Source organism: Eleutherodactylus coqui, chromosome 13 (genome assembly GCF_035609145.1).
Source record: "Eleutherodactylus coqui strain aEleCoq1 chromosome 13, aEleCoq1.hap1, whole genome shotgun sequence".
Lineage (NCBI taxonomy): Eukaryota > Metazoa > Chordata > Amphibia > Anura > Eleutherodactylidae > Eleutherodactylus > Eleutherodactylus coqui.
In genome coordinates, this window is record NC_089849.1 from 20,610,307 (window position 1) to 20,634,635 (window position 24,329).

Consider the following 24,329-nt stretch of genomic DNA (forward strand, 5'->3'; position numbering starts at 1 on the left):
AATAGAACCTTATCGCTGCGGTATTACGCCATGGGAGCCATGGTAAAAATCCGGTCGTGGGCATTAGCCCTAAGGCTTCATTTCTAGTTCTGCTCTCCTATGGGGAACAGAGACATTCTGGCCCCCCAAACCTCCAGGGCCCGGGGTGCAGCTGCCTCTTTTGGGCACCCATTACAGTTCCTTGCTCACAGTCACCCTTGAGACTTGGAATCAAAACTTTTTTTTGCAATTTCTATTCATTTCACTAGTTGGCCGAAGAAAACTAGTTCTAAAATACGGAGAGACGTGCGAGTAGCGAATACAAATATAATGGCGCATCCGAGAACAAACTCCTGGAAACTCCGATTACTCAGAAACGCAGTGGAAGATTGTGTGACTATGAAGAAATGTATTCAGTACATTGATGTAAGGGGGGCAATAGTGGAGGCGCAAGAGCAGCAGCAATCACCAGCAGTCGTGGGGACCGCTGTCCTTTATTCTGCATCAGCTGCTTATATAACGCTGCGCTTTCACTTCTGCATTTCCGGCACAGACGCGCTCGTGCGTGCAACCTGTGGGAGGGGGATTTCCACCTGTGATGTGACTGGTGCACAGCAGCGGGGATCTTTGTGCAGACTTTGACCTCTACAGTCACCGCCCTGCCCCCTCAGCCCTCATGTACTGTCCCTTTAAGGCTCCAAAAAAAAAAATTTAAACATTGCCAGTGAGTCAGCAGGAGGGGAAGAGTCTGTTGTGATTGCTAACCTCCCTTCCTGCCAGTCACATGAGAGATCCCCTGTCCTCCAGCATGTACAGAGCCATCCTGCTCCTCGCCCTCCTCTCCTGGGTCCATGGGGGGCTTTACTTCCAGAAGGGGCAGCGCTGCTACACACCGGTGTCCAGGGGCAGCTTTGGAGTGAGGTAGGTACCGCTGCCAGGTCAGTGCCAGCTGCTATTATTTGGGGCGGATCTAGAAAACTCTCAGTTGTTGTAGAACTACAACTCCCAGCAAAACGTATTCAGACGGACGATTTTAACGTCTGTTCGCCTTCTAAACTGACAGAACTTGGACCAATTTATTACCGGATTTATGACGGATTTGTGTCTAAAACTGTGTCTAATTTTAGCCAAAATAGTTTGCGCAAAAATAGGAAAAAAAAAAAAAGATCCGACAAGCTCGCCAATTTTTTTTTGCCCCCGAAAGTTGGCGTGGGAACTTTTTTCCATCTTTCCGGCACGTTTATGAAACGCTATTACAAGAAAGTGTCCGTAAAAAGTGACAATAGGGAAACCCAACGAAAGTTGGTGTAATTGAAGAGGCATTTGGCGCAAATTTATGGCGCACGCTTGTCTCGGGGCAAACACAACTATGTATTTTTTTTTAAATTTTGCCCCATTTCTTGTTTTCTTATCACTATTTTGACTAATTTTAGATTAGTAGATGATGCTGAATAAAAGTTTTGGAGCGAAACATATTTCCGAATGCAAAACTCGCACAGTTTTGCCGCACGTAGTACTGTTATGCAAAAATTGTCGCACTTTGTGGCGCAAAATAAACTACAAGGATAGGTCGAGTTTTTTTCATCTTTTTGCCCTCATTTTATGTGTTAAAATCAGTAATTACTCCGCTGGCGCATTTTTTAAGATTATTACGTAAAGCAGAATTTAATTTGTGGTGCGAAACGTAGTTCAGAATACAAATGCAAAAATTGGCGCATTTTTGGTACATCTTTTCTACTTTTGCTGCAGCGTAAATTGGGCCAAATTTATACGTCCGCGTGCCGCTTTTGTAAATTTAGCGCAATGTAAGACTGCCTGCTATGTTAAAAAAACTAAATGCACGCGCATGGCTCCGATTTTTTTTCTTAGCACCAATTGACTTCATTGCGAGTTTTAAATAACAGCAGTCGCGCCTCCGTCCATATTATTTTACCGCACGTGAAAAAGGGATGACAGTCTGATGACATCATATAATGTCAGTATAACATACCTCCATCTGAAGACCCCCGCACACTGATAGCAGCTGAGGGGGGCTGCTCTCTAATGTGTATGGGGGGGCCGTCCAACTTTCCAACCAACAGATGAGGGAAGGCAGGATCGGGACGGGGATTGTCAGTGCAGCTCATGCGAATAAAAATGTGGCTTGTACATGGAGATAAGAGGCTGCCAGTCATCCAGCCGCCGCTTATCTTGCAAGGAAACAAAGGATTGTACATAATTTACTACAGCAGATGGAGGGGAACATAAGAGGAAGTCCCAGATAAGGCGGCACCCATTCTACTCCCCAGGGACCCCCACCAGATGAAGGACAGTAGTGGGGGAGAGCGGCCCGCTCCATCCTACATTCCAACAAGGCAAGGGGTAAATGTTGAATTCTTGCTGGAAAAAGCAAATTTTGGGCGAATATCAGCCTGTCTACACGCAGCCTCCGACAGGGTGCTGAGCGAGAATTCCTCACCTGTCGGAGGCGCTTGGTTAGCAGGACAATCCACGGTAAAACGCGGGCGATGAAAGGCGGGCATTTTTGAATTTTCCTTCACACTCGTGGATACGAATTGCGTATTCGACAAGCGGCAGAAAACTTGTAGCATTGTTTTCTTTTTTTGCGGAATCCACGTGGACGGCCTCCGCCGCAGAATCCGACCCGATCGCATGAGCCCAGCCTTATTGCGAGTCGAGCGGCTGGAATGTGCTTATACGCCCCACAGTCACCCCATGTAAAGGGACCTTAAGTGACCGCAGTGTCACATTGCGTTGGCAGCGGATCTCATTTGTATCTGCTGACGTCGGCATAAATAGCGCAATGACCACAGATCACAAGACGGTTGTGAAATGCATCGGGCGCCTCCCTGCGCCGTCTTCTCACTTTATGACACTTGTGCAGGTTCCTGGAACTACTTGAAGCTCCAATTACTGAAAACTCACATACCAAAAATTCCCCCAACACGCCCGTCAGCGCTTCCTGGTACGGATGGATCCTAGTTCGAGGCTCCCATTATTGTGATTAGTGGTGATAATGACTTATGTGTAATGATATCAGCCTCACATACCAGGCCAGGATCTGATAATGATGGAGATGAGCGGCACCAAAGACACCGCTTATCTCTGCCCTCATCTAGCACACATTGCTTTAGTGGGTAGTGCTTTTTCTTACATCAGTACTGATTGACTAACAGGTAATGCCTGTATAATACACACCCCAGCTGCTGCAGAACCTCACAATACACACCCCAGCTGCTGCAGAACCTCACAATACACACCCCAGCTGCTGCAGAACCTCACAGTATGCTCCCCAGCTGCTTCAGAACCTCACAGTACAGATCCCAGCTGCTGCAGAACCTCACAGAACGCACCTCAACTGTTGCAGAAATCACTGAAAGGCAAAAAGGTTCTAGAAAAGCTAGAATAATTCCCTAAAATATAACTTGTAATATCATTCATAAAGACAGGGACATCTTTGAACAGTCGGATATGACCTATTTGTAAGCTCCCCTGGAGGGACTGTGGCCACCCAACCAAACTGTTGTTGAGGTCAATGATAGGATTTGAACTCAGGGCTCCAAAGTTCCAAAGCCAAACGAGTAACTGCTTAACCAAGCACTTTTATAACCAAACTCCCTTATAGGAGTGCCGCCCAAAATGTCATTAGCTACAGTCTGTTTTATGGGAACTTAGGAATAGGCCAAGTGCTGCCGACCCTTGTGACGCCCATCCCGGACCCACTATCTCCCCATTGCCTCAGACTTGGTGGGACGGTTCTGGGGTCTGTCCCGCCGCCCCAGGAGACAGCAGACATGTCCTGTGCCTGGGATGGAAAAAGCAAAATACCTCATACTCCCGTTATGCTGCACCAGTCTGCCCCACTACTACAATTTCCCCAGTGATTTCTGGGTAGTCGGATCATGTGATCTAGTGAGCAGGGAAAGTAGTGAAGTGGACTGAGCGGGGAGCGAGAGGTGAGCATTGCAGGAAAGGGGGCATTCCGAGTATTGTTACTGAGGGGCAAATGTGGGCATCCTACTACTGAGGGGTACATGTGGAGGCACTATTGCTGAGAGGTACATGTGGGCATCCTACTACTGAGGGGTACATGTGGAGGCACTATTGCTGAGAGGTACATGTGGGCATCCTACTACTGAGGGGTACATGTGGGGATCCTACTACTGAGGGGTACATGTGGAGGCACTATTGCTGAGAGGTACATGTGGAGATCCTACTACTGATCGGTACATGTGGAGGCACTAATGCTGAGGGGCACATGTGGAGGCACTATTGCTGAGAGGTACATGTGGGGATCCTACTACTGAGGGGTACATGTGGGGATCCTACTACGGAGGGGCACATGTGGAGGCACCATGGCCGAGGGGCACATGTGGAGGCACTAATGCTGAGGGGCACATGTGGAGGCACTAATGCTGAGGGGCACATGTGGGGATCCTACTACGGAGGGGCACATGTGGAGGCACTATTGCCTAGGGGCACATGTGGAGGCACTATTGCCAAGGGGCACATGTGGAGGCACTAATGCTGAGGGGCACATGTGGAGGCACTAATGCTGAGGGGCACATGTGGAGGCACTATTACTGAGGGGTACTTGTGGGGATCCTACTACTGAGGGGCACATGTGGAGGCACTATTACTGAGGGGTACTTGTGGGGATCCTACTACTGAGGGGCACATGTGGAGGCACTATTACTGAGGGGTACCTGTGGGGATCCTACTACTGAGGGGCACATGTGGAGGCACTATTACTGAGGGCTATATGCTGGGGCATTATTATTACAAGTGGTCATGCAGGAGATACTAATTTTATGAGAGAGACACTGAGGGGCGCTATTACTGTAATGTGATGCAAATAGTGTGACTTAGAGAAAAAAAGAGCGCAGCCTAATGGAAAGATTAAGAATTGTCCCTCATTTCATTGTTTAGAATTTGGGAGGCATGAAGTCCTCAGCTGCTGCAGAACCTCGTAGTACATACCTCTGGGACCTGTATATATGAGCCCCAGCCATGGGCCTGAATCTGGTTCCAGGTGTTCTTATATGTAGATTGTCCTGTATATAAGGCAAACGATTATTTCCATGCCTGTATGTTAGAACGTGTTCCTCTGCCACAGGACCTATCCGCGTCCGCATGAGTACATCGATGTAGGAAGTCTACCCAAGGTCTGGGACTGGCGGAACCTCAATGGCACCAACTATGTCAGCTCCACACGAAACCAGCACATCCCACAGTACTGCGGATCCTGCTGGGCACACGGAAGCACCAGCGCTATGGCAGGTGGGTTCAAATAAACCGTCGCGGTAAAGGGGGTCATCCAGTGTCCAGTAAGTAATGCTTGATGTATTTGAATGAACTGCAGAGAACCAAGGAGGAAGAACTCAACACTGACTACATAAGTGCTAATCTACCGGCATCTGTATGGGGTCCCCCATTCTTTATACTGCAGCTATGTCCACTCAGATAGTAAATAAGCCTTAACCCCTTTCAATCCACTGTCTGACGTCTTAAGACATTATGATTTAAGGCTGTACAGCTCCAATGTTGGAAGACGTCGGTCAAGGTTCTCTTACTGTATATCGCTAGCCTCTCTGCTGTCGGAGCCTATCCAACGTGTCACCTCATGCAGTACTGGCTTTGGCCAGCAGATAGCACCGTTGTATACCAGCAGAAAAAGAGTAAGCCCCCTAGGAAAACCAGGATACAAATTGGATTGGAAAGGGTTAAGATGTCAGCGCAGGAATAGCTGATTTCCTTTACATCCAGTATAGAATGGTAAGAGCTAGAAGTATCTGATAACCTGATGGGGTCACTGGGGTACGGGCGCAATAATTAACCGCTATTAGGTAGTTCTAGCATGTAGAATCTGATATATCGCTTTCCTTTCAGATCGCATTAATATTAAGAGGAAAGGAGCGTGGCCGTCGGCGTACCTGTCAGTGCAGAACGTGATTGACTGCGGAGGCGCGGGATCCTGTGAGGGCGGCGACCACGGAGGAGTATGGGAATACGCCAACAAACACGGAATCCCGGATGAAACCTGCAACAACTACCAGGCCAAGGACCAGGGTACGAGCCGCTCGTCAGGGGGGCTGCACTGCACCGTGTGACTCAAATATGCACATAAATGCGCTTACGCTTGTATGACATTGGCCTTACTATGAATGGAGGCAGACGGGTCAGATTAATCCCCGGCCAACTCCGCCTCCATTCGCTGAGGGATGGGGTTTTAAAGCACATGAACAATCATTGCTGGGATGATCTGTCCTGGATCTGCACTCAACAGATTGGCCTGTGTAAAAGCACCCTAAATTGCGGAGGGAACCCTAAAAATGCTAATGTGCAAATACAAGCTTAGTCAATGTCATAAGAAAAAAGAAACGGATCAGGCATACTGAATATCCACATGCCTGATCCTATTGTTCTTAAAGGGGTTGTCCCGCGAAGGCAAGTGGGGTTAAACACTTCTGTATGGCCATATAAATGCACTTTGTAATATACATCGTGCATTAATTATTGGCCATACAGAAGTTATATACTTCCCCCCCCCCCCCCCCCCCCGGTGTTGGCGTCCCCGTCTCCATGGCGCCGACCGAAGGCTTCTTCTGCCTCGATTAGAAGCGCTTGCGCAGTCTGCCTCTCTGTCGTGTTGAATGGGGCCGCTCCGGCGTGCTCGCACCGCACAGGTCTTCTGCGCATGCCGGAGCGGCCCTATTCAACGGGACAGAGAGGCAGACTGCACAAGCGCGTCTAATCGAGGCAGAAGAAGGCTTCGGTCGGCGCCATGGAGACGGGGACGCCAACACCGGGGGGGTAAGTATATAACTTCTGTATGGCCAATATTTAATGCACAATGTATATTACAAAGTGCATTTATATGGCCATACAGAAGTGTTTAACCCCACTTGCTTTCGCGGGACAACCCCTTTAAGGCCAGAGGTGTCCCGCGTTCTCCACACTCCTTAGGATTTATTAACTCTGGCAATTTTCACACCTTCTGTACTGTCTGTATGCCACTGTTTTCGGACTGGTTTCACATGCATAGGTGTCCCTGTGCCATCCAATGCGAGTTGCGCTCCGGCCTTACGCACCCGGCCTTATGCATAATAATGTGTACAAAGCAATCAGTACAAGTTGTCTGAGGGCGCTAAACTAATTTATAGCTCCTTATTGTTACGGTACTAGTGGGGTGCTTAGGTACGCACGGCGCGGGGCTCCCTGATCTACACCCACACCACTGTCCCTTCCTGGAGATAGCCCTGATGGTGGACACGTCCAGGCCGCCAACTCTGACCCTACGCTTCCTAGGGGGGACAGGCAGAGACCGCAGTACCTATGCAAGAGACTACTACCCACTAGCACCGACAGGAAAGGCAGATGACAAGAACCAACACGAAACAATACAAACAGAACAGAGGCAGATGGTAAGGCCTGGCTGATAACAGCGAGGTCTAGCAGACAAACTGACAGAAGCAAGATACAAACAGAGGCAGACTGGAAAACCAGGGCTGATAACAGCGAGGTCTAGCGAACAAGCTGACAGAAGCAGGATACCAAACGAGGCAGACTAGCTAGCAGACTGAGGGAATGGCACAAAGTACCAGGGCCAGATTACCAGCAGGTCAGAGTAGCTGGACTACTCAGCAGACACTGAAAACTGAACAATAATTCCTTACGTTATAGACTGCAACAAGTTCAACCAGTGCGGCACCTGCACCACATTCGGGAAGTGCTTTTTCCTCTCCAATTACACCCTGTGGAAAGTCGGCGACTTTGGTGAGGTCAGCGGGAGGGAGAAGATGATGGCTGAGATCTACAAGAATGGACCAATCAGGTAAAAAGAGGAAACGGCACCTCTTATTAAACCAGTGAATGTAACAGTGCAGCCCGTAAGATTTCCACTTCTGTTGCTTTAATGGGGATTACAGGTTACATTTGGCTCCACGTTGTGGTAGATTCTGGGCTGCCGAACATCTAATATTTTCTAATTAACACCCTGGCGTTATTTTATATTGAAAACTGTATAAAACAGTCATTGTCAGTAACCTCCCTCCCCTAGAAGTTGTCGGATGGAAGGAAATTTATTGTGTGATTGTAACGTTGGTATAAGTGATTACAGCAGCAGAGCAAAAGGAGAATTTATTGTGGAGAACCGACCCCTGTAGATAGGCTCTAGGACCCTGTTGTACCGCCTGTAGCTTGGATACAAGATGTGATACGGGCGGGCATTGAGGTATAGTATCCAAATTTGCTGTATCTGAGCCTCTAGATCGTACCAACTTGTAGACTGTGAAAGTTGGCGTCCCAGATGGTTCCATACATGTTCTAATGGTGATAAATCTGGTGACCGTGCAGCCACGGAAGTGTGGCAATGTTGTGGGGGCTCCTGTGACCCCCTTGTGCGCACAGCCGAGCAGTAGCCTGCTGCCTCTTAAAAGCCGGCATGAGAGGAACACATGTGGCTGCAGGATGTCCTGAACATATCGCTGAGCTGTCATTGTACCTCGTACCACTACTAGGGGTGACCGACTATCATGTGCGATGTCCCCCCAGACCATCACACCAGCAGGGGGCAGTGTGCCGCTCCACAGTAAAGGCAGGATTGAGGCACTCACCTCAAGGTCTCCAGACACGAACGCGGCCATTGTCAGTGCCCAACTAAACCTGGATTCACTGCTGAAGACAACCTGGTTCCACTCTGTAGCAACCAGTTTCATCGTTCACAACATCACTGCAAATAGAGGCGACTGTGGGTGTCAGGGGCCGTACATGTAATGGGGGCGACAGTGGGGATCAGAGGCCGTACAGGTAATGGGGGCGACAGTGGGGATCAGAGGCCGTACAGGTAATGGGGGCGACAGTGGGGATCAGAGGCCGTACAGGTAATGGGGGCGACAGTGGGGATCAGAGGCCGTACAGGTAATGGGGGCCTTGAAACCAAATGTCCTTCAGCTTGGAAATGGTTCTGACAGACGCAGGGGAGTCTCTGGAAGGTGGACAACGGAACAGTTGGAGCAGCTGCTGCTTGTCAGACGATCAGATGCTCCTCTCTACTGGTGGTCTGTAGGGGGCGTCCTGAGCCTGGTCACCTTGTGTGCCCTCACACATCCACAGGTTCCAACACCTCCTAACACTCTGGTCAGATGCTCCTCTCTACTGATGGTTTGTTGGGGCGTCCTGAGCCCGGTCACCTTGTGTGCCCTCACACATCCACTGGTCCCAACACCTCCTAACAGTCTGGTCAGACACTCCTCTCTACTGGTGGTCTGTAGGGGGCGTCCTGAGCCCGGTCACCTTGTGTGTCCTCACACATCCACAGGTTCCAACACCTCCTAACACTCTGGTCAGACGCTCCTCCCTACTGGTGGTCTGTAGGGGGCATCCTGAGCCCGGTCACCTTGTGTGCCCTCACACATCCACTGGTCCCAACACCTCCTAACAGTCTGGTCAGACACTCCTCTCTACTGGTGGTCTGTAGGGGGCGTCCTGAGCCCAGTCACCTTATGTGCCCTCACACATCTACTGGTCCTAACACCTCCTAACAGTCTGGTCAGACGCTTGTAGAGACGTCTAGTGGCCAACAAGCTCCACCAGCAGAAGAAGAGGTCACTACACACAAGGAGCCTCCGAGAGCCTTTTATAGGACAAGGGGAGAACCACTTCTAGGGCCTCCGGTGACAAGACTATCCATCTAATCACCACAACTCCCATCATTTACAGATCTGCCTGAGATGGGACTGCAGGACGGGTTTACAGGCAAACGACAACTTCTTCTCGGGGGATTGTTTTTGACAATGAGTGTACTTCCAGCGGGTTGTATCTGGCAGTGATGTTATTGGCGCAGTGTATATGGACTTTAAAAATATTATCCAACAATAGGACAATATAAGTTGGTTATTAAACATCCTGATTTAACCCTTTATCGTTTTGTTCTTCAGCTGCGGAATAATGGCTACAGATAAGCTCGATGCCTATACTGGAGGGCTGTACGCCGAGTACCAGCCGGACCCGATGGTGAATCACATAGTGTCAGTGGCTGGATGGGGCGTGGATGAGAATGGCGTGGAGTACTGGGTGGTCCGCAACTCCTGGGGAGAGCCATGGGTGAGCATGTCTACTTGTAGTATAACACGCGGCCTGGATAACTAGTACTACGCAGCGTCAACATTCATGTGACTGCTGCAGGCAATCACTAGCTTTAGCGGTGATGCTGTCACGTGACCACTGAGGCCAGTGATTGGCTGCAACACAATGATGAATGGCAGTGACAATGCTGGAGCCTCTGAGATCAGAACGGCAGGACCGTTAATGGGCGAGTACTGGATAGTTTGTTGTTTTATGTAATTTCTTGTCCTTAACCAGTTAATGCAGGAGCCCCTTTAAAGGTGCATTCACATGGAGCAGATCTGGTGCAAATTGGACACGGATCTGCAGCAAACTTCACCCAATCAATTGAAAAGGTGAAATCTGCTATGGATCTTCATCAAAATCTGCATCGATGGTACAGAATTTGATGCAGATTCTTCGGCTTCAGAAAAATTGCACCAAATCCGCTATGTGTGAACGCAACCTCAAAGGGCTCTGTCAATTGGCACATCTCCTCTGAGAATGCAGGACCTGGGCTAAAACCTGAATGCCTCTGGTGCCACGCTCAGCACCCCTGGCTGCTTTTGCTGGAGGGAAGCTGCAACCCTGCAGGGAAAAATTTGTCATTACGGGATGGCTAATGGTCATCCAGTAATACCAGGACGGCATAAAATACCTGCGCTACGAGTGCCGGCACCCTCACTGCCACGACTACACAGTCATATCATACAGGTTAAATGATCAAGGTGAGCAAAACTTCTAGTGTCACAAACCCAACACTTAAGGCTAGTTTCATACGGGCGAGGGCGTGAATCATGGCCCAATATTGAACTTTCCACCATGTAAATGCCGTGGATGCGAGGCGGTTTCATGTGAAAACAGCCTCAAATCAATAGGGGGAATCCCTTCATACCCGCAGGGATGATGGGCTTCCCCCAGCTGCGACTCAAGGGATTCCTCAGCTGCTGCTCAAGGGATTTCCCTATCACAGCTGCAGCAAAGGTTCGCAGAGTTCTCCCACTGCTTTCAAGCAGACTGGCGCTGCTGCCCCTGGCCACATGGGAAATAACGGGCGATATCGCAAAAAGATAGAACATTCTGTGATTTATTTTTTTTTCCTCGCCACATCGCGTGAGTCAAAACTTCGCAAATGTAAAAGGAAACCATTGAAAATAGCCGGTTTAATAATTCTGCGTTCTCACTCATTCTCACATCATGCGAAAATCGCGCAAATTTTCTCGCCTGTGTGAAACCAGCTTTAGAGTCCTTGACTCCTCATCCGAAATCTAGTCTGCATCAAACCACACGAGCCACAGTTTATACGCAAAATGATAACCTGCCGTATCCATTGCTTTACAGGGTGAGAGGGGCTGGCTGCGAATAGTGACCAGCGCATACAAAGGCGGTCAGGGAGCGGATTATAACCTGGCCATTGAAGAGGACTGTGCGTACGGAGACATGATACTCCCATGATGATCCAACTACAGAAGAAGCTGCCAGCCGCCGCATTTACCGCCTTGCCAATAATATGACAATCACCGGACCGGTCCGAAACTGCTCGCCGCCCCAGAGAATCCATAGTAGATTACAGAACCTGATTGCAGCCGGAGCAGCGGCGGCGCTCGTAAGGCTTTATTGCTTTAACGACGCCAACGAGACCCCTTCTTTTATCGATGATGACAATTAAGATTACTGCGCAGATTAAGATTTTTACGTTGCCGCATCTTCCGCTATCATGTGCACCAAGCTGGCCGCCGGCCTTGCAAAATCGTGCCGCGCAAGAAGCAGCGCGATCCTCAACCTTGCAGAAGTACAACTTATTATGTGACCATGAAGCAGAGGACAGAAGGACATGCAGAGAGCCCCGTCATCACACATCGCCATCTATGAACGTTATTAAATCTGTTGTTATATAATAGGCGTAGGCGTTGTTATATGTTCGTCCGACTGCTGCACATGGGAAGACAGCCGCCAGTAGCAACACATTAGCTTACCAGAACATCCAGGGAAGGGGGACACCTTAACGCCATCACCCAACACACATCTATTGCCGCAGTCATACGCTCAAGTTTGACTTTTTCTCTCCATAGGGGAACATTAAAGGGGTTATCCAGGAAATGCCCACCGGGATCAGAGCGGAAGCGTTGCTCCGACCCGTATAGTGGCCGGCACTTGTAACTGCAAGCGCAGCTCTCACTGAAATCAATGGGACCCCAGCCTGCAATTACAAGCACAGCTCCCATTGATTTCAGTGAGAGCTGCACCTGCAATTATGTGCGCCGCCCACTATACGGGTCGGAGCAGCGCTTCCTCTCCGACCGCGGTATATCCGACAGGCGCTGCCTGGGGAACCCCTTTAAGGTCCCTTCTCAGTGATTGTAGCTTGCGGCACGCATCCTTGACTGCAGGTTGTGTTCACATCATGATTTGCGAACAACTTCCATGCGCAGTATTTTACAGAGCCAGCAGAGTAAATTGCTGATTTTCACTTTTTTACATGAGGCGGTAAAATCCACACCTAAATCTGCAGGTTACATGTTGATCTTGACCCGAGTCCACAGAAAATCCTCCATGTGTGAATGTAGCCTAACTGATGTGTTCTACAGCTCCAAAGGGCACAGTTGCATTCAAGTGAATAGGGCTGCAGTACCTGGCACTGCCATGGACAAAGGTGGCAGTTTTGGGGGAAGGGGAGAGACTGAAAAAAAAGCATTCACTTTTATCTAATTTCTGACATCCTATTTAATCTCTTGGAGTGAACAGTAACTGATGCCATCGCCTCTATGCGATGATCAGGTTCTCCCCTTATAGAGACCCTCCGGTTTCATTCTGTCTTTTGACCGGATGGGAGGGGGTATAATACCTGCACTTGTTCTTCTCTGCAGATCTGCCGCTTCTGGTCCCGGTTTTCGGATGTCCAAAATGTACGCTGAAATTTTTTATCTATCTAATTGCACACTGTGCACTGCTCTCTGATTGGCCAGAGCTGATCATGTGAGCAGTGCAGACCAATTAGAGAGCAGGTATAATGCACTGGATTTCTAAACCGTCAGATTGGAGGGACGGCAGGGCAGACCACGCAACAATTATCACTCAAAATTCGTTCAAACAATGGCATATGAGCAATAAACGCTGCCATCGTTTACTTTTCGGCTGAACGATGATTTTACGCAGTGTTCTCCACGGGTGTCGGTGATTACATTGTATTCAGGCGACAACAAAGGAGCTGTGAGTAGAGCTCAGACCATCTGCTGTGCTCTGCAAACAGCTCCTGGAGGCTCATTTACACGCAAATGAAGATTATAAAGTGCTAATAGACATTAGTGTCCATTAGCACTTTATGCAAAACGCTTGCTAAAACTCTCTCTCTCTCCCCCCCCCACTGCCCTCTGCAACCCCCCGGCGCCCCCCAAATCTTTTCGCCCAAGTAGTTAGTTACTTGAAAAAAGCGATGCTCGAGTGCAAAAACGCCCTAAACGAGTACGTTCGCTCATCTCTACTTCCCATAAGTGGATAGAGCCAGGTTTGTAGTCTTCTTGTTCCTTTATTAGATGTTTTTACATAAAAGCTTGAGGCAGCGCAGTTGCCGTGACGTAAATGTTACAATTGTAATGCGCTTTTATGTAAGAACATCTAATAAAGGAACAAGACTACAAACCTGGCTATAGCGACTTAATTGAAAGTAAGGTCGCCTGAGGGTTCTTTTTACACGACCGTAGGCGTTTTTACGTGCGCCCATCGGCGCTGTAAAAACGCGTGAATAGGTGCACAAATCTAACGTTTGTGCACCCGTTCAGACAGCACAGCCCCGGCGCATATACGCTAAGGCCGTTGGGCATGGGGAGACAACCTAGCTTCCTCCCGACCCCTCAAGGGCTCACCTTATCTCTCCTCCTCTGCAGCTGTTTGCAATGGAAGAAGGCGGAGCTAAGCTCCTGCCCCCTCCCTACCCCTTGTCCACAGCTAGCAATCGAAAGAAGAGGAAATGGGGCGGAGCTTACCCTCTGTTCCGTCCCCTCCCATTGCAAACAGCCGGAGGGGAGGAGAGAAGGGGAAAGGAGTTTAGCAGTCACACTGCTAAACTCCCTCCCACCTCCTTTCTCCGGCCGCTGTCATTGGCTCCCATAGGAGCACATGCAGCGGCCGACGTATTCCGGGCTGAAAAATAGTTCAAGGACTATCTTTTCGGCCCGGCGTAAAAGCGCCTGGTCTATATTGGCCAGCCGGGCACTTTTACGCCGCGGGCATACGGCTATGTGATCTGATGAATCCAATGCATCAGATCATAGCGTAAATCGGCTGACCGTGAAAACGGCGGCCGATATACACTCGTGTGAAAGAGGCCTTAAGTAGTTGAGAAATCTTCTACGATACCTTTTTCCACGTCTCCACCACGCTGGCGGCATACGCCAATATATGGATGTATTTATGTTTATGGTCTTGGTTTATCTTCGCTCCGGGTTTGAAGAGCGACTGCATGAAGAGATCCAGGAAGGCAGGAACACGGATCTAAGAGAGGAGGAACGGATGCATGAAACACGCAGACATCATGGGATTGACCGGAGGACATATTACAAGGACAGACCGCTGCGCAGGATGTGGATAGAACTTATGTAGAAGAACACATCACACGGAGTATATAGCAAATGATTGCAGCAGCCAACATGGCCGTCTTGTAGAGCTGCATGCTTATGAGGGAGGCGGCTGCTGAATGATCCTGTTTATGGACAGAGTAAAGGGCTATTCCCATCGCCTAATGTTATATCACGGCCACAACATAACTAATGCGGGTCTGACCTCTGCGACCGCCGCCAATCCAGAGAACACAGGGATGGAAATCTCTTTGGATTTATCCTTCAGAGCAGCGCTCCCAGCCTCTAATGAGCAGGGGGGCTGCAATACAGGCCATACAAGTAGGGCTGAGCTGTAGGTTCCTGTACAGTAGGGTATAGTAGAGGTAATTGGATTTTAGCATACACTTGTGTGAAGGGTTAACTGGTTTCACTTACTTGAACATTCCAAACATTCATTATGAAGGAATATTTGGACTTGCGCCGTGCCTCACTAAGGGTCCTTTTACACAGGACAATTGTCAGGTCAGATTCGCCTGATAGACGTCCTGAAAACAATCGTTTCTTTGCTTTTACACAGGAAAAACGATCACTCAGTGACTGGAGGCAGAGCAGCCGAGGATCATTCCGGCCCGCCCGGCTCCATTCACAGTCAACAGGCCGATAGTTGTTCAGGTTTTATTGAACACAACTACTCATTATTGTACCGCTCTCCACCATGCATCACTGCTGCCTGCAGACACTCATTATTGTACTCTCTCCACCATGCTTCACTGCTGCCTGCAGACACTCATTATTGTACTCTCTCCACCATGTTTCAGTGCTGCCTGCAGACAGTCATTATTGTACCACTGTCCACCATGCTTCACTGCTGCCTGCAGACACTCATTATTGTACTCTCTCCACCATGTTTCAGTGCTGCCTGCAGACAGTCATTATTGTACCACTGTCCATCATGCTTCACTGCTGCCTGCAGACACTCATTATTGTACTGCTGTCCACCATGCTTCACTGCTACCTGCAGACACTCGTTATTGTACTCTCTCCACCATGCTTCACTGCTGCCTGTAGACACTAGTTATTGTACCACTCTCTGCCATGCTTCACTGCTGCATGCAGACACTCATTAGTGTACCGCTCTCCACCATTCGTCACTGCTGCCTGCAGACACTCATTATTGTGCCGCTCTCCACCATGCTTCACTGCTGCCTGCAGATACTCATTATTGTACTGCTCTCCACCATTCATCACTGCTGCCTGCAGACACTCATTATTGTACCGCTCTCCACCATTCGTCACTGCTGCCTGCAGATACTCATTATTGTACCGCTCTCCACCATTCGTCACTGCTGCCTGCAGATACTCATTATTGTACTGCTCTCCATTATGCTTCACTGCTGCCTACAGTCACACATTATTGTACCACTCTCCACCATGCTTCACTGCTGCCTGCAGTCACTCATTATTGTACCACTCTCCTCCATGCTTCATTGCTGCCTGCAGACACTCATTATTGTACCACTCTCCACCATGTTTCACTGCTGCCTGCAGACACTCATTATTGTACCACTCTCCATCATGCTTCACTGCTGCCTGCAGACACTCATTATTGTACCACTCTCCACCATGCTTCACTGCTGCCTGCAGACACTCATTATTGTACCACTCTCCACCATGCTTTACTGCTGCCTGCAGACACTCATTATTGTACCACTCTCCACCATGCTTCACTGCTGCCTGCAGACACTCATTATTGTACCACTCTCCACCATGCTTTACTGCTGCCTGCAGACACTCATTATTGTACCACTCTCCAGCCCTTCGGTGAACATATTGCCTTCTGTTACAACCAAATGTTTTACATTTTGACTAATTCCAGTCTAGATCACCTGCTGCCATTTTTCTGCACACAAGTTCCTATGTTTTCATGTATAGCGAAGTTGCTTTGCCTTGTTTATACGTCGAAGGTATGGCTTTTTGACAACAATTGGAATCCTTGGTCAAGGTCTTGCTGATGCAGTATAACTGCCTTGTGTCTTGTTGCTGTGCTCTTGCCGTGGTGTATGACCCGTGACATGAAGCTGTCTTCCACAATCTCACCTTTGCAGCAGAGTTTGGTTGTTCCTCACCCAGTTTTAAGCCCCCTACACAGCTGTTTCTGTTTCAGTTAATAAATTGTTTCAGCCTAACGGAAATGACAATCATTATCACCTGTTGGGTATAATTGGTTAATCACACACCTTATTATAATCCTACAAAATCCCTGACTATGTACAAATATTGATATAATTTACATATTTCTTTTGGTCAATCACTTTCCATTTTGTTAATTGACAAAAATAAACAATTAACACTTCGATTTCTGAAAGCATTCTGAGCGCAGCTGCATCTCTTGTTTTGCTGCCCGTTCAGATGGCTGGAGCTGTGGCGTATATACGCTGCAGCCCAAAATACCGTCGGCAGTAAAGGGAAGGGGCAGAATCGGGCTGGGGCTAGTGTGTTAAACTAGTGCCCCTTTCCGTCTGCCGGCAAGGGGAGCTGGGGGGATGAGGCGGGAGCTAGTATGTTAATGGGGCAGAGAGGGAAGGGGGATGGAGTTTAGCAGAGCCACTGCTAAACTCTCTCCTGCCTCCCTTTTCCAGCAGCTCCCATAGGCTTCCATAGGAGTCTATGGGACCGGCTGCTATATTCCAGCAAAAGACCTATCTTTTCCGGTTCCGCTTCCATGTGCGCTATTTTTTCCAGCCAGCCAATTTTACGTCCCCAAAAATCACTCATCTGAACAAATGTACTGGAATCCAGATGGTCGCGATTTTCGGACAGCGTTTTATCATTACAAAATCGCCGCAATAAAACGCCCGTCTGAATAAAGCCTTCTCCCGCAGCATTTTTTCTACCCGCCTAAAGCTTTTATACAGTGCTATAACTGTAAATAAACGCAAATGAAATTGCAGCTTCTGTTAGAATAGAATAAAATATCAATTTTTTATTACTTTTTATGGATATTTTTATATGAAGCAACATTTTTTTATATAATTGTTCGCATAGAAACATGTGATGCAAATTTGTTACATTATTTCATAACGAAATGAATAGAAAAAGAGTGACACCTACTGACTAAGATGGATACTACAGGCTCGTATTAAGTGAGGCTACGTCCATGCTAGCATGTTTTTTAACTTATCCTGTTTGATTAAAAATAAAAGTGAATTGGTGAGCATCTGTACGCTTTCTACTTCTATCCGTTTTTCAGCATTGTGAAAACAAGAAAGCAGTTTACATTACTAAAACGAGAAGGCAGTGAGGAAGCGCTACAAACATACAGGAGAAAGAACAAATTAAGTAAGGAAAAAATCAAAGCTGCCAAGTAGGAGGCAGAGAGACTGATCGCCAAAGAGAGCAAAATAACCCTAAACTATTTTACAATTATATAAACGGTAAAAGGATTTGCACTAAAAAGCACCGGCCCTTTAACAAATGCAGGAGAAACCATAGAAGACAATGGGGGGGGGGGGGAAGGCAAATCTATTAAATAGTTTTTTTCTATAGTGTATTCACGAAGGAAAAAGAAATGTCACACGAGATGCAGGGGTATAAAATCATCCTCCACTAAATATGCCCTGACTAACGCAGGAGGAAGTGCAGAGCCGGCTAAAAAAGATTCAAATCGACAAATCCAGATGGAATACACGCAAGGGTTATAAGGGAGCTAAGTGACGTGATAGACAGACGGCTATTTCTTATAATAGCAGTGTGGATGTTAGTGATGCAGATTTATCTTTGGAAACTGACATATCGACATCATCATGTTGTAACGTGAGACGACGATATAGAATGCGACATGCGTTCCAAAAGCCAGGAACCGCGGCGCGCCGGGGAATACGTCACATCATCAGCGCCATAGCTGCGTCTGACACAGCTAGCGTGAACATGGCGGTCTCTCTGCAAATGGGCACATGGTATGTAAAAATGACTATATATAGATGTATGAAGTAGATAGGGATTTTATGCTTGATAAAGGCATATATTATGCCGAAACACATTTGCAGTATTATCGCTATACTTTTATTCTGGAACAGAAGCTTGAATGCTTCTATGATTTTTATGCCTGGCATCATATTTTGGATTGGATTGAGATTCTCTCCGTCATTCTATGAGGTATCACCATACAAGCGCAGGAAGTTTTCTTCAGCTTGTTTTTTCCCCGCTTTGTCTATCAGTTTGGGGTATCTTCGGACTTCAGCTCTCCAAACTATATGAATCATGGGGGACCTCTAAAGAAACCTTGAAAATTTTATCTGGATTATCAGTGCAAGCAGGTTTCTCCCTCTAAAGGAGACCTGCTGAGCATCAGGTGAGTTAAGTCTATGGTTTCTGTATATCTAATATATAATTTATTGCAAGGCGCTTTCCTGTAAATCCATTTTCTATTTCTTATATTTAGGGACACTATTGAGACCAGGGTTGTACCACTGGATTGGCGCATTGCAAATGTGTTTCCAATATACAAAAAGGGGTGTAAAAGAGAGCCTGGTAACTACAGGCCAGTAAGTCTCACTTCAATAATTGGAAAAATATTCATGGAGTTTCTGAGAGACACCATCCTAGATTACCTCAAGGAGAACACCAGTATAACCCCTCATCAGCATGGGTTCATAAGAGGTTGATCATGTCAGACCAATTTGATCAGCTTCTACAATGAAGTAAGCTCTAGGCTGGACCTGGCTATTGATCTTGTAGATCTGGATTTTTTTAAAGCATTTGACACTGTGCCGCATAATAGGCTGATATATAAAATGAGAAGCTCGGATTGGGTGAAAACGTGTGTATCTGGGTAAAGAACTGGCTCAGAGATAGAAAGCAGAGGGTGGTAATAAGTGGTTTGTACTCCGATTGGGTCACCGTTGCTAGTGGGGTACCACAGGGTTCAGTATTAGGCCCCATTCTGTTCAATATATATCAATGACCTGATAGAGGGGCTGCACAGTAAAATATTGATATTTTCAAATGATACGAAATTATAGAAGACAATTAATACAACGGAGGACAATGTGCGGCTACAAATGGACCTAGATAAGCTGGGGGCTTGGGCAGAAAAATGGCAAATGAAGTTCAACATTGATAAATGCAAGGTTATGTGTTAGGTCAGCTACCCGAGGCAGCATCTTCTTGCTGTTCCTGGCAGATGCAGGAGACACCTCACTCCTCCTGCGTGAATAGTCTTTTACTTTCCATCAGCACTGTAGCAGTTAATCCTCCCCAGTGCTGCATGCTGTCTACCAGTTATCCCCCAGTGCTCTCACCCAGCTGCAGGGTAACTGGCCCTTACCTCCCTATTTAGCTGTACTGGTGATCCTCCCCATTGTCCGAATATTGGTGTTGTTTTTTTCTTGTTCCCAGCTAGCTATTCTGATCTTGATCTACCGTGTACCGACCCTTGGACCTGTTTACCGGACTTGCCTGAACTCTGCCTGCCTTGATCTTTGGAATTGTGACCTGGACTTACTTGAACTCTACCTGCCTTCGCCCTCAGACTTGCGACCCGGATTTCGTTTATATACCACCTGCTCTGACATAAGGTCCGTATCTAGACTCTGTGCTTTGGCCTGTCTCGTGGTGTGTTGTACCAGTGTCACCGACCCCCTGGGTAAGCCGCAACCACACCGGGTCTACTCCAGGAGGTAGCGACCTGGTCAGTTCCCCGCAGCAAAGGGCAGATCCCTGTACAGGGGTTAAAGTTTGAATACCAGGGAACCGCCAGGATAACAACCTCAGGTTTAGCCCAAAGACAAACCGGTTAGTTGGCATAGTGGGTCTGCTGATACCGGTAACAGCGAGTGCCAACACTAGGGAAGCATATGGTGCTAATGTGGCTTCCGTCCCAGCGAGGCCTGTATGCCCCATCTCTGAGTGCGGTGCAGAGGGTAGTAGTGGGACGTGGATCCACTCAGGTACAGAGGTGTGCCAGTCAGGAAGAAGGTAACGGCCTGGTCAGTTTCCCGCAGCAAAGGGCAGATCCCTGTACAGGGGTTAAAGTTTGAATACCAAGGAACCGCCAGGATAACAACCTCAGGTTTAGCCCGAAGACAAACCAGTTAGTTAGCATAGTGGGTCTGCTGATACCTGTAACAGTGAGTGCCAACACTAGGGAAGTATATGGTGCCAATGTGGCTTCCGCCCAGGGGCGTACCTAAAGGCTCAGGGGCCCAGGTGCAAAAGTTCAGCTCGGGCCCCCTCCAGGTCCTATTTCCTCCTGGCCCCGTATCTATGCCTGAGGGCCAATGTCCACGTGGCCCCCGCACGGGAGATCCGTGCATCTTACTGCCCATAGGGATGCATTGGCATTGGTAGGGCAGCTAAAAGCATGCAGATGGGATTCCTTCCCGGTTTGAGGGTCAAACGCACAGGAAGAAATCGCAGCATGCTATATTTTTCTGCGGATCTGCCACACGGACGGCTCCCGCGGCTTCCATTAAAGCCTATGGAAGCCGTTCGTATCCATGGCACAGCCGCAGCTGTTTTTGTACTGTGCCGCAAATACGCGGGAGAACAGAGATTTTTTAAAATATTGGTGCGCGTGCAGGCGGCACGCTGCTGGCGTGCCGAGCACGTCCGCCGACCGGAAGAAAGAAGATCTGGGCTGCACAGAGGGGAGCCCTGCAACGTCCAGAGAGGTGAGTATAATGTATTTTCACTCTCCATGTCCGCGGGCATGCACGGATTTCACTGCGGGATTCAGCAGTGGTATCCATGCGTGCAAGTGGGCATGAGGCCAAAGAGAGAGAGAAAGATAGATAGATAGATAGATAGATATGAGATAGATAGATAGATATGAGATAGATAGATAGATAGATAGATATGAGATAGATAGATGATAGATAGATAGATAGATAGATAGATAGATAGATAGATAGATAGATATGAGATAGATAGATAGATATGAGATAGATAGATAGATAGATATGAGATAGATAGATATGAGATAGATAGATAGATATGAGATAGATAGATGATAGATAGATAGATAGATAGATAGATAGATAGATAGATAGATAGATAGATAGATAGATAGATAGATAGATATGAGATAGATAGATAGATAGATAGATAGATAGATATGAGATAGATAGATAGATATGAGATAGATAGATAGATATGAGACAGCTAGATAGATAGATAGATAGATAGATAGATAGATAGATAGATATGAGATGGATAGATAGATAGATAGATAGATAGATAGATAGATAGATAGATAGATAGATAGATAGATAGATAGATAGATAGGAGATAGAGAGATAGACAGACAGAGAGAGATAGGAGATAGATAGATAGATAGATAGATAGATAGATAGATAATGAGACTAGCAAGATAGATAGACAGACACATAGAAAGACAGACAGACAGACAGACAGACAGACAGACAGACAGATAGACAGATAGACAGATAGATAGATAGATAGATAGATAGATAGATAGATAGATACCCTGGTGCCCGGACTACTTCTCTGCTCAGGAGAGCAGGTGTATGCAGTGTCAGCAGGAAGGAAGCAGCGGGGAGATGACATCATCCCTGGGCCACTCGATGCCTTGCTGTGCCCGTGTGCCGGTAAGTCCTCTCTGCTCCTTCCCCCACCCCCTCCTCTTCCCCTGTCCTCTCTCAAAATCTCACCCCTCCCTTCTCCTACTCTCCTGGCTTGTGCTGTCGGCTGGACCGCACTAACTTAGCAAGCGGCCACCGACAGCCTTCCGCCCCAGCAAGGCCTGTATGCCCAATCTCCGAGTGCGGTGCGGAGGGTAGTAGTGGGACGTGGATCCACTCGGGTACAGAGGTGTGCCAGTCAGGAAGGGCAGGCGGTGTGACCCCCAAGGCCCGGCTGGCATATTTGCTATCACCCACAGCCAGAGTGCCCGGAATGCAGGGACCCCACTGCCTTCTGGACACTCATGCTTGACAAAGACCTAATGTAGGTCGAAACGTTGCAGCTTTTATCTTTTGCTGGAGGAATAAAGATTTTGTGCTTCATCTGAAAAAGTTCCTGTGTACTGATCCATCTCTCTCAATAATTGGCAATTATGCGGAAGGATCATTAAGTACAGACCTGGCTTGTGGGATCGTGCACCATTATATATCACTTCCCCATATTGTGGCTTGTATGGTTGTGCTGCTGTTCATCATATTTCTACTTGGAGCCTTTCCAGAGACTTACTGTGGATCCCATCGGGCACCTGGCCCTTCCCAGCAGCTCGGAGAAACGGTTCATCCTGACTGTGGTTGACTACACCACACGATACGCTGAGGTCATGCCCTGTCCTCCATCCAGGCCAAGAAGGTGGTCGACGCCTTAGTAGCCCTTTTGCGTGTAGGTTTTCCCCGGGAGATGCCTACAGATCAGGGGCCCCAGTTCATGTCCAGCCTCATGTGGTGTCTTTGTACAAGAATGCAGGGGCAACATCTGGTAGGCAGACGGTATTAACCCCAGACTAATGGTCTGTGTGAGCGGTTCAATGGCACCCTGAAACAGATGTTGAAGATGTTGGTTGAGTCACATGGACGCGACTGGGAGCGTTACCTCCCGCACCTACCGAGAGGTACCTCAAGCGTCAACGAGTTTCTCATCCTTTGAGCTCCTGTACGGGAGTCGAGTTCAGGGACCCCTGACTCTGGTGAAAGAAGCCTGGGAAGGAGAAGTCACCACTTCTACTGTGTCCATCACTATGTCGTGCAGCTGTGTAATAAGATGCAGGCGTTGATGCGGCTTGTGCACGAGAATATAGAGCAGGTCCAAGCCAGCCAGAAGCAATGGTAAGATCAGAATGCAAGGGAGAGAGAGTACTAGGTGGGTCAGAAGGTGTGGGTCCTAGTCCCACTGACCCCAAACAAGCTTCAGGCTGCTGGGGAAGGCCCATATATTGTTCACCAGTGGCTCAATGCTGTGAACTATGAAGCAGAGAGTCTTCCATATCAACATGAAGAAAGCTCATCATGAATGGGGGCATGTGTCCTGCCGGTATGCAGTATATCCGAAGAGGGTAAGACTGAAGTCTTGATAGATCTGCTAGCTGCAGCCCAGGCCAGTAGATCCATTTAAGACACTGAGTTCACATCCAGTTGTCCAGGGACTAATGGTCCCAGCTGCGGAAGGCCCTGCTCCCCTTCCTACCCACCTTCACAGGGAAACCAGAGAGGACTCAGTTGGCAGTCCACCGGGTGGTCACTGGGACCCACTCTGCTGTGAGGCCGTCTGCCTATCGGGTTTTCCTAGAAGTGCAGGCGGATAAGAAGCGCAAGATTGATGACATGCTGCGCCTGTGTGTCATTCAGATGTCCCAGAGCACATGGGCCTCCCCTGTAGTCCTGGTGAGAAAAAGTACTGGACAACCCAGTTCTGTGTAGACTACCGGAGGTTGAAGGCAATCACGGTGTCCGACGCTTATCCGATGCCCCACATTGATGAGCTATTGGACAAACTGGTGGGGCGCCGATACGTCACCATAATGGATTTGAGCCGTCAGTATTGGCAAATAACCATGACCTGGGAGGCTCGAAAGAAGTCGTCTTTCATCATGCCATTCGAACTCTACGAGTCTAAGGTAATGCCCTTTGGCATGAAGAATGCTCCGGCCACTTTCCAGCACTTGGTGGATCAGCTGCTCGAGGGGCACGTGGGTAGTGCAGTTGCATACCTAGA

At 48.2% G+C, this 24,329-nt stretch overlaps 1 protein-coding gene across 1 annotated transcript; it reads left to right on the forward strand.

Annotated features, from left to right (window-relative positions):
* Positions 1–647: 647 nt before the first annotated feature.
* On the forward strand, positions 648–11,981 carry CTSZ (cathepsin Z). The gene is made up of 6 exons (XM_066587670.1): positions 648–900; positions 5,096–5,259; positions 5,869–6,048; positions 7,663–7,813; positions 9,918–10,083; positions 11,425–11,981. Exons 1-6 carry the CDS (start codon positions 764–766, stop codon positions 11,536–11,538), a joined length of 912 nt encoding a protein of 303 aa, XP_066443767.1. The 5' UTR covers positions 648–763; the 3' UTR covers positions 11,539–11,981.
* The last annotated feature ends 12,348 nt before the right edge of the window (positions 11,982–24,329 follow it).

What these genes read in the sequence shown, in the direction of transcription:
- CTSZ (XM_066587670.1), top strand. Translation starts at nt 764, where the DNA reads ATGAGAGATCCCCTGTCCTCCAGCATGTACAGAGCCATCCTGCTCCTC. An exon ending in AGGGGCAGCTTTGGAGTGAG is followed by an intron (nt 901 to 5,095) that starts GTAGGTACCGCT and finishes CCTCTGCCACAG; the next exon opens with GACCTATCCGCGTCCGCATG. An exon ending in CTACCAGGCCAAGGACCAGG is followed by an intron (nt 6,049 to 7,662) that starts GTACGAGCCGCT and finishes CTTACGTTATAG; the next exon opens with ACTGCAACAAGTTCAACCAG.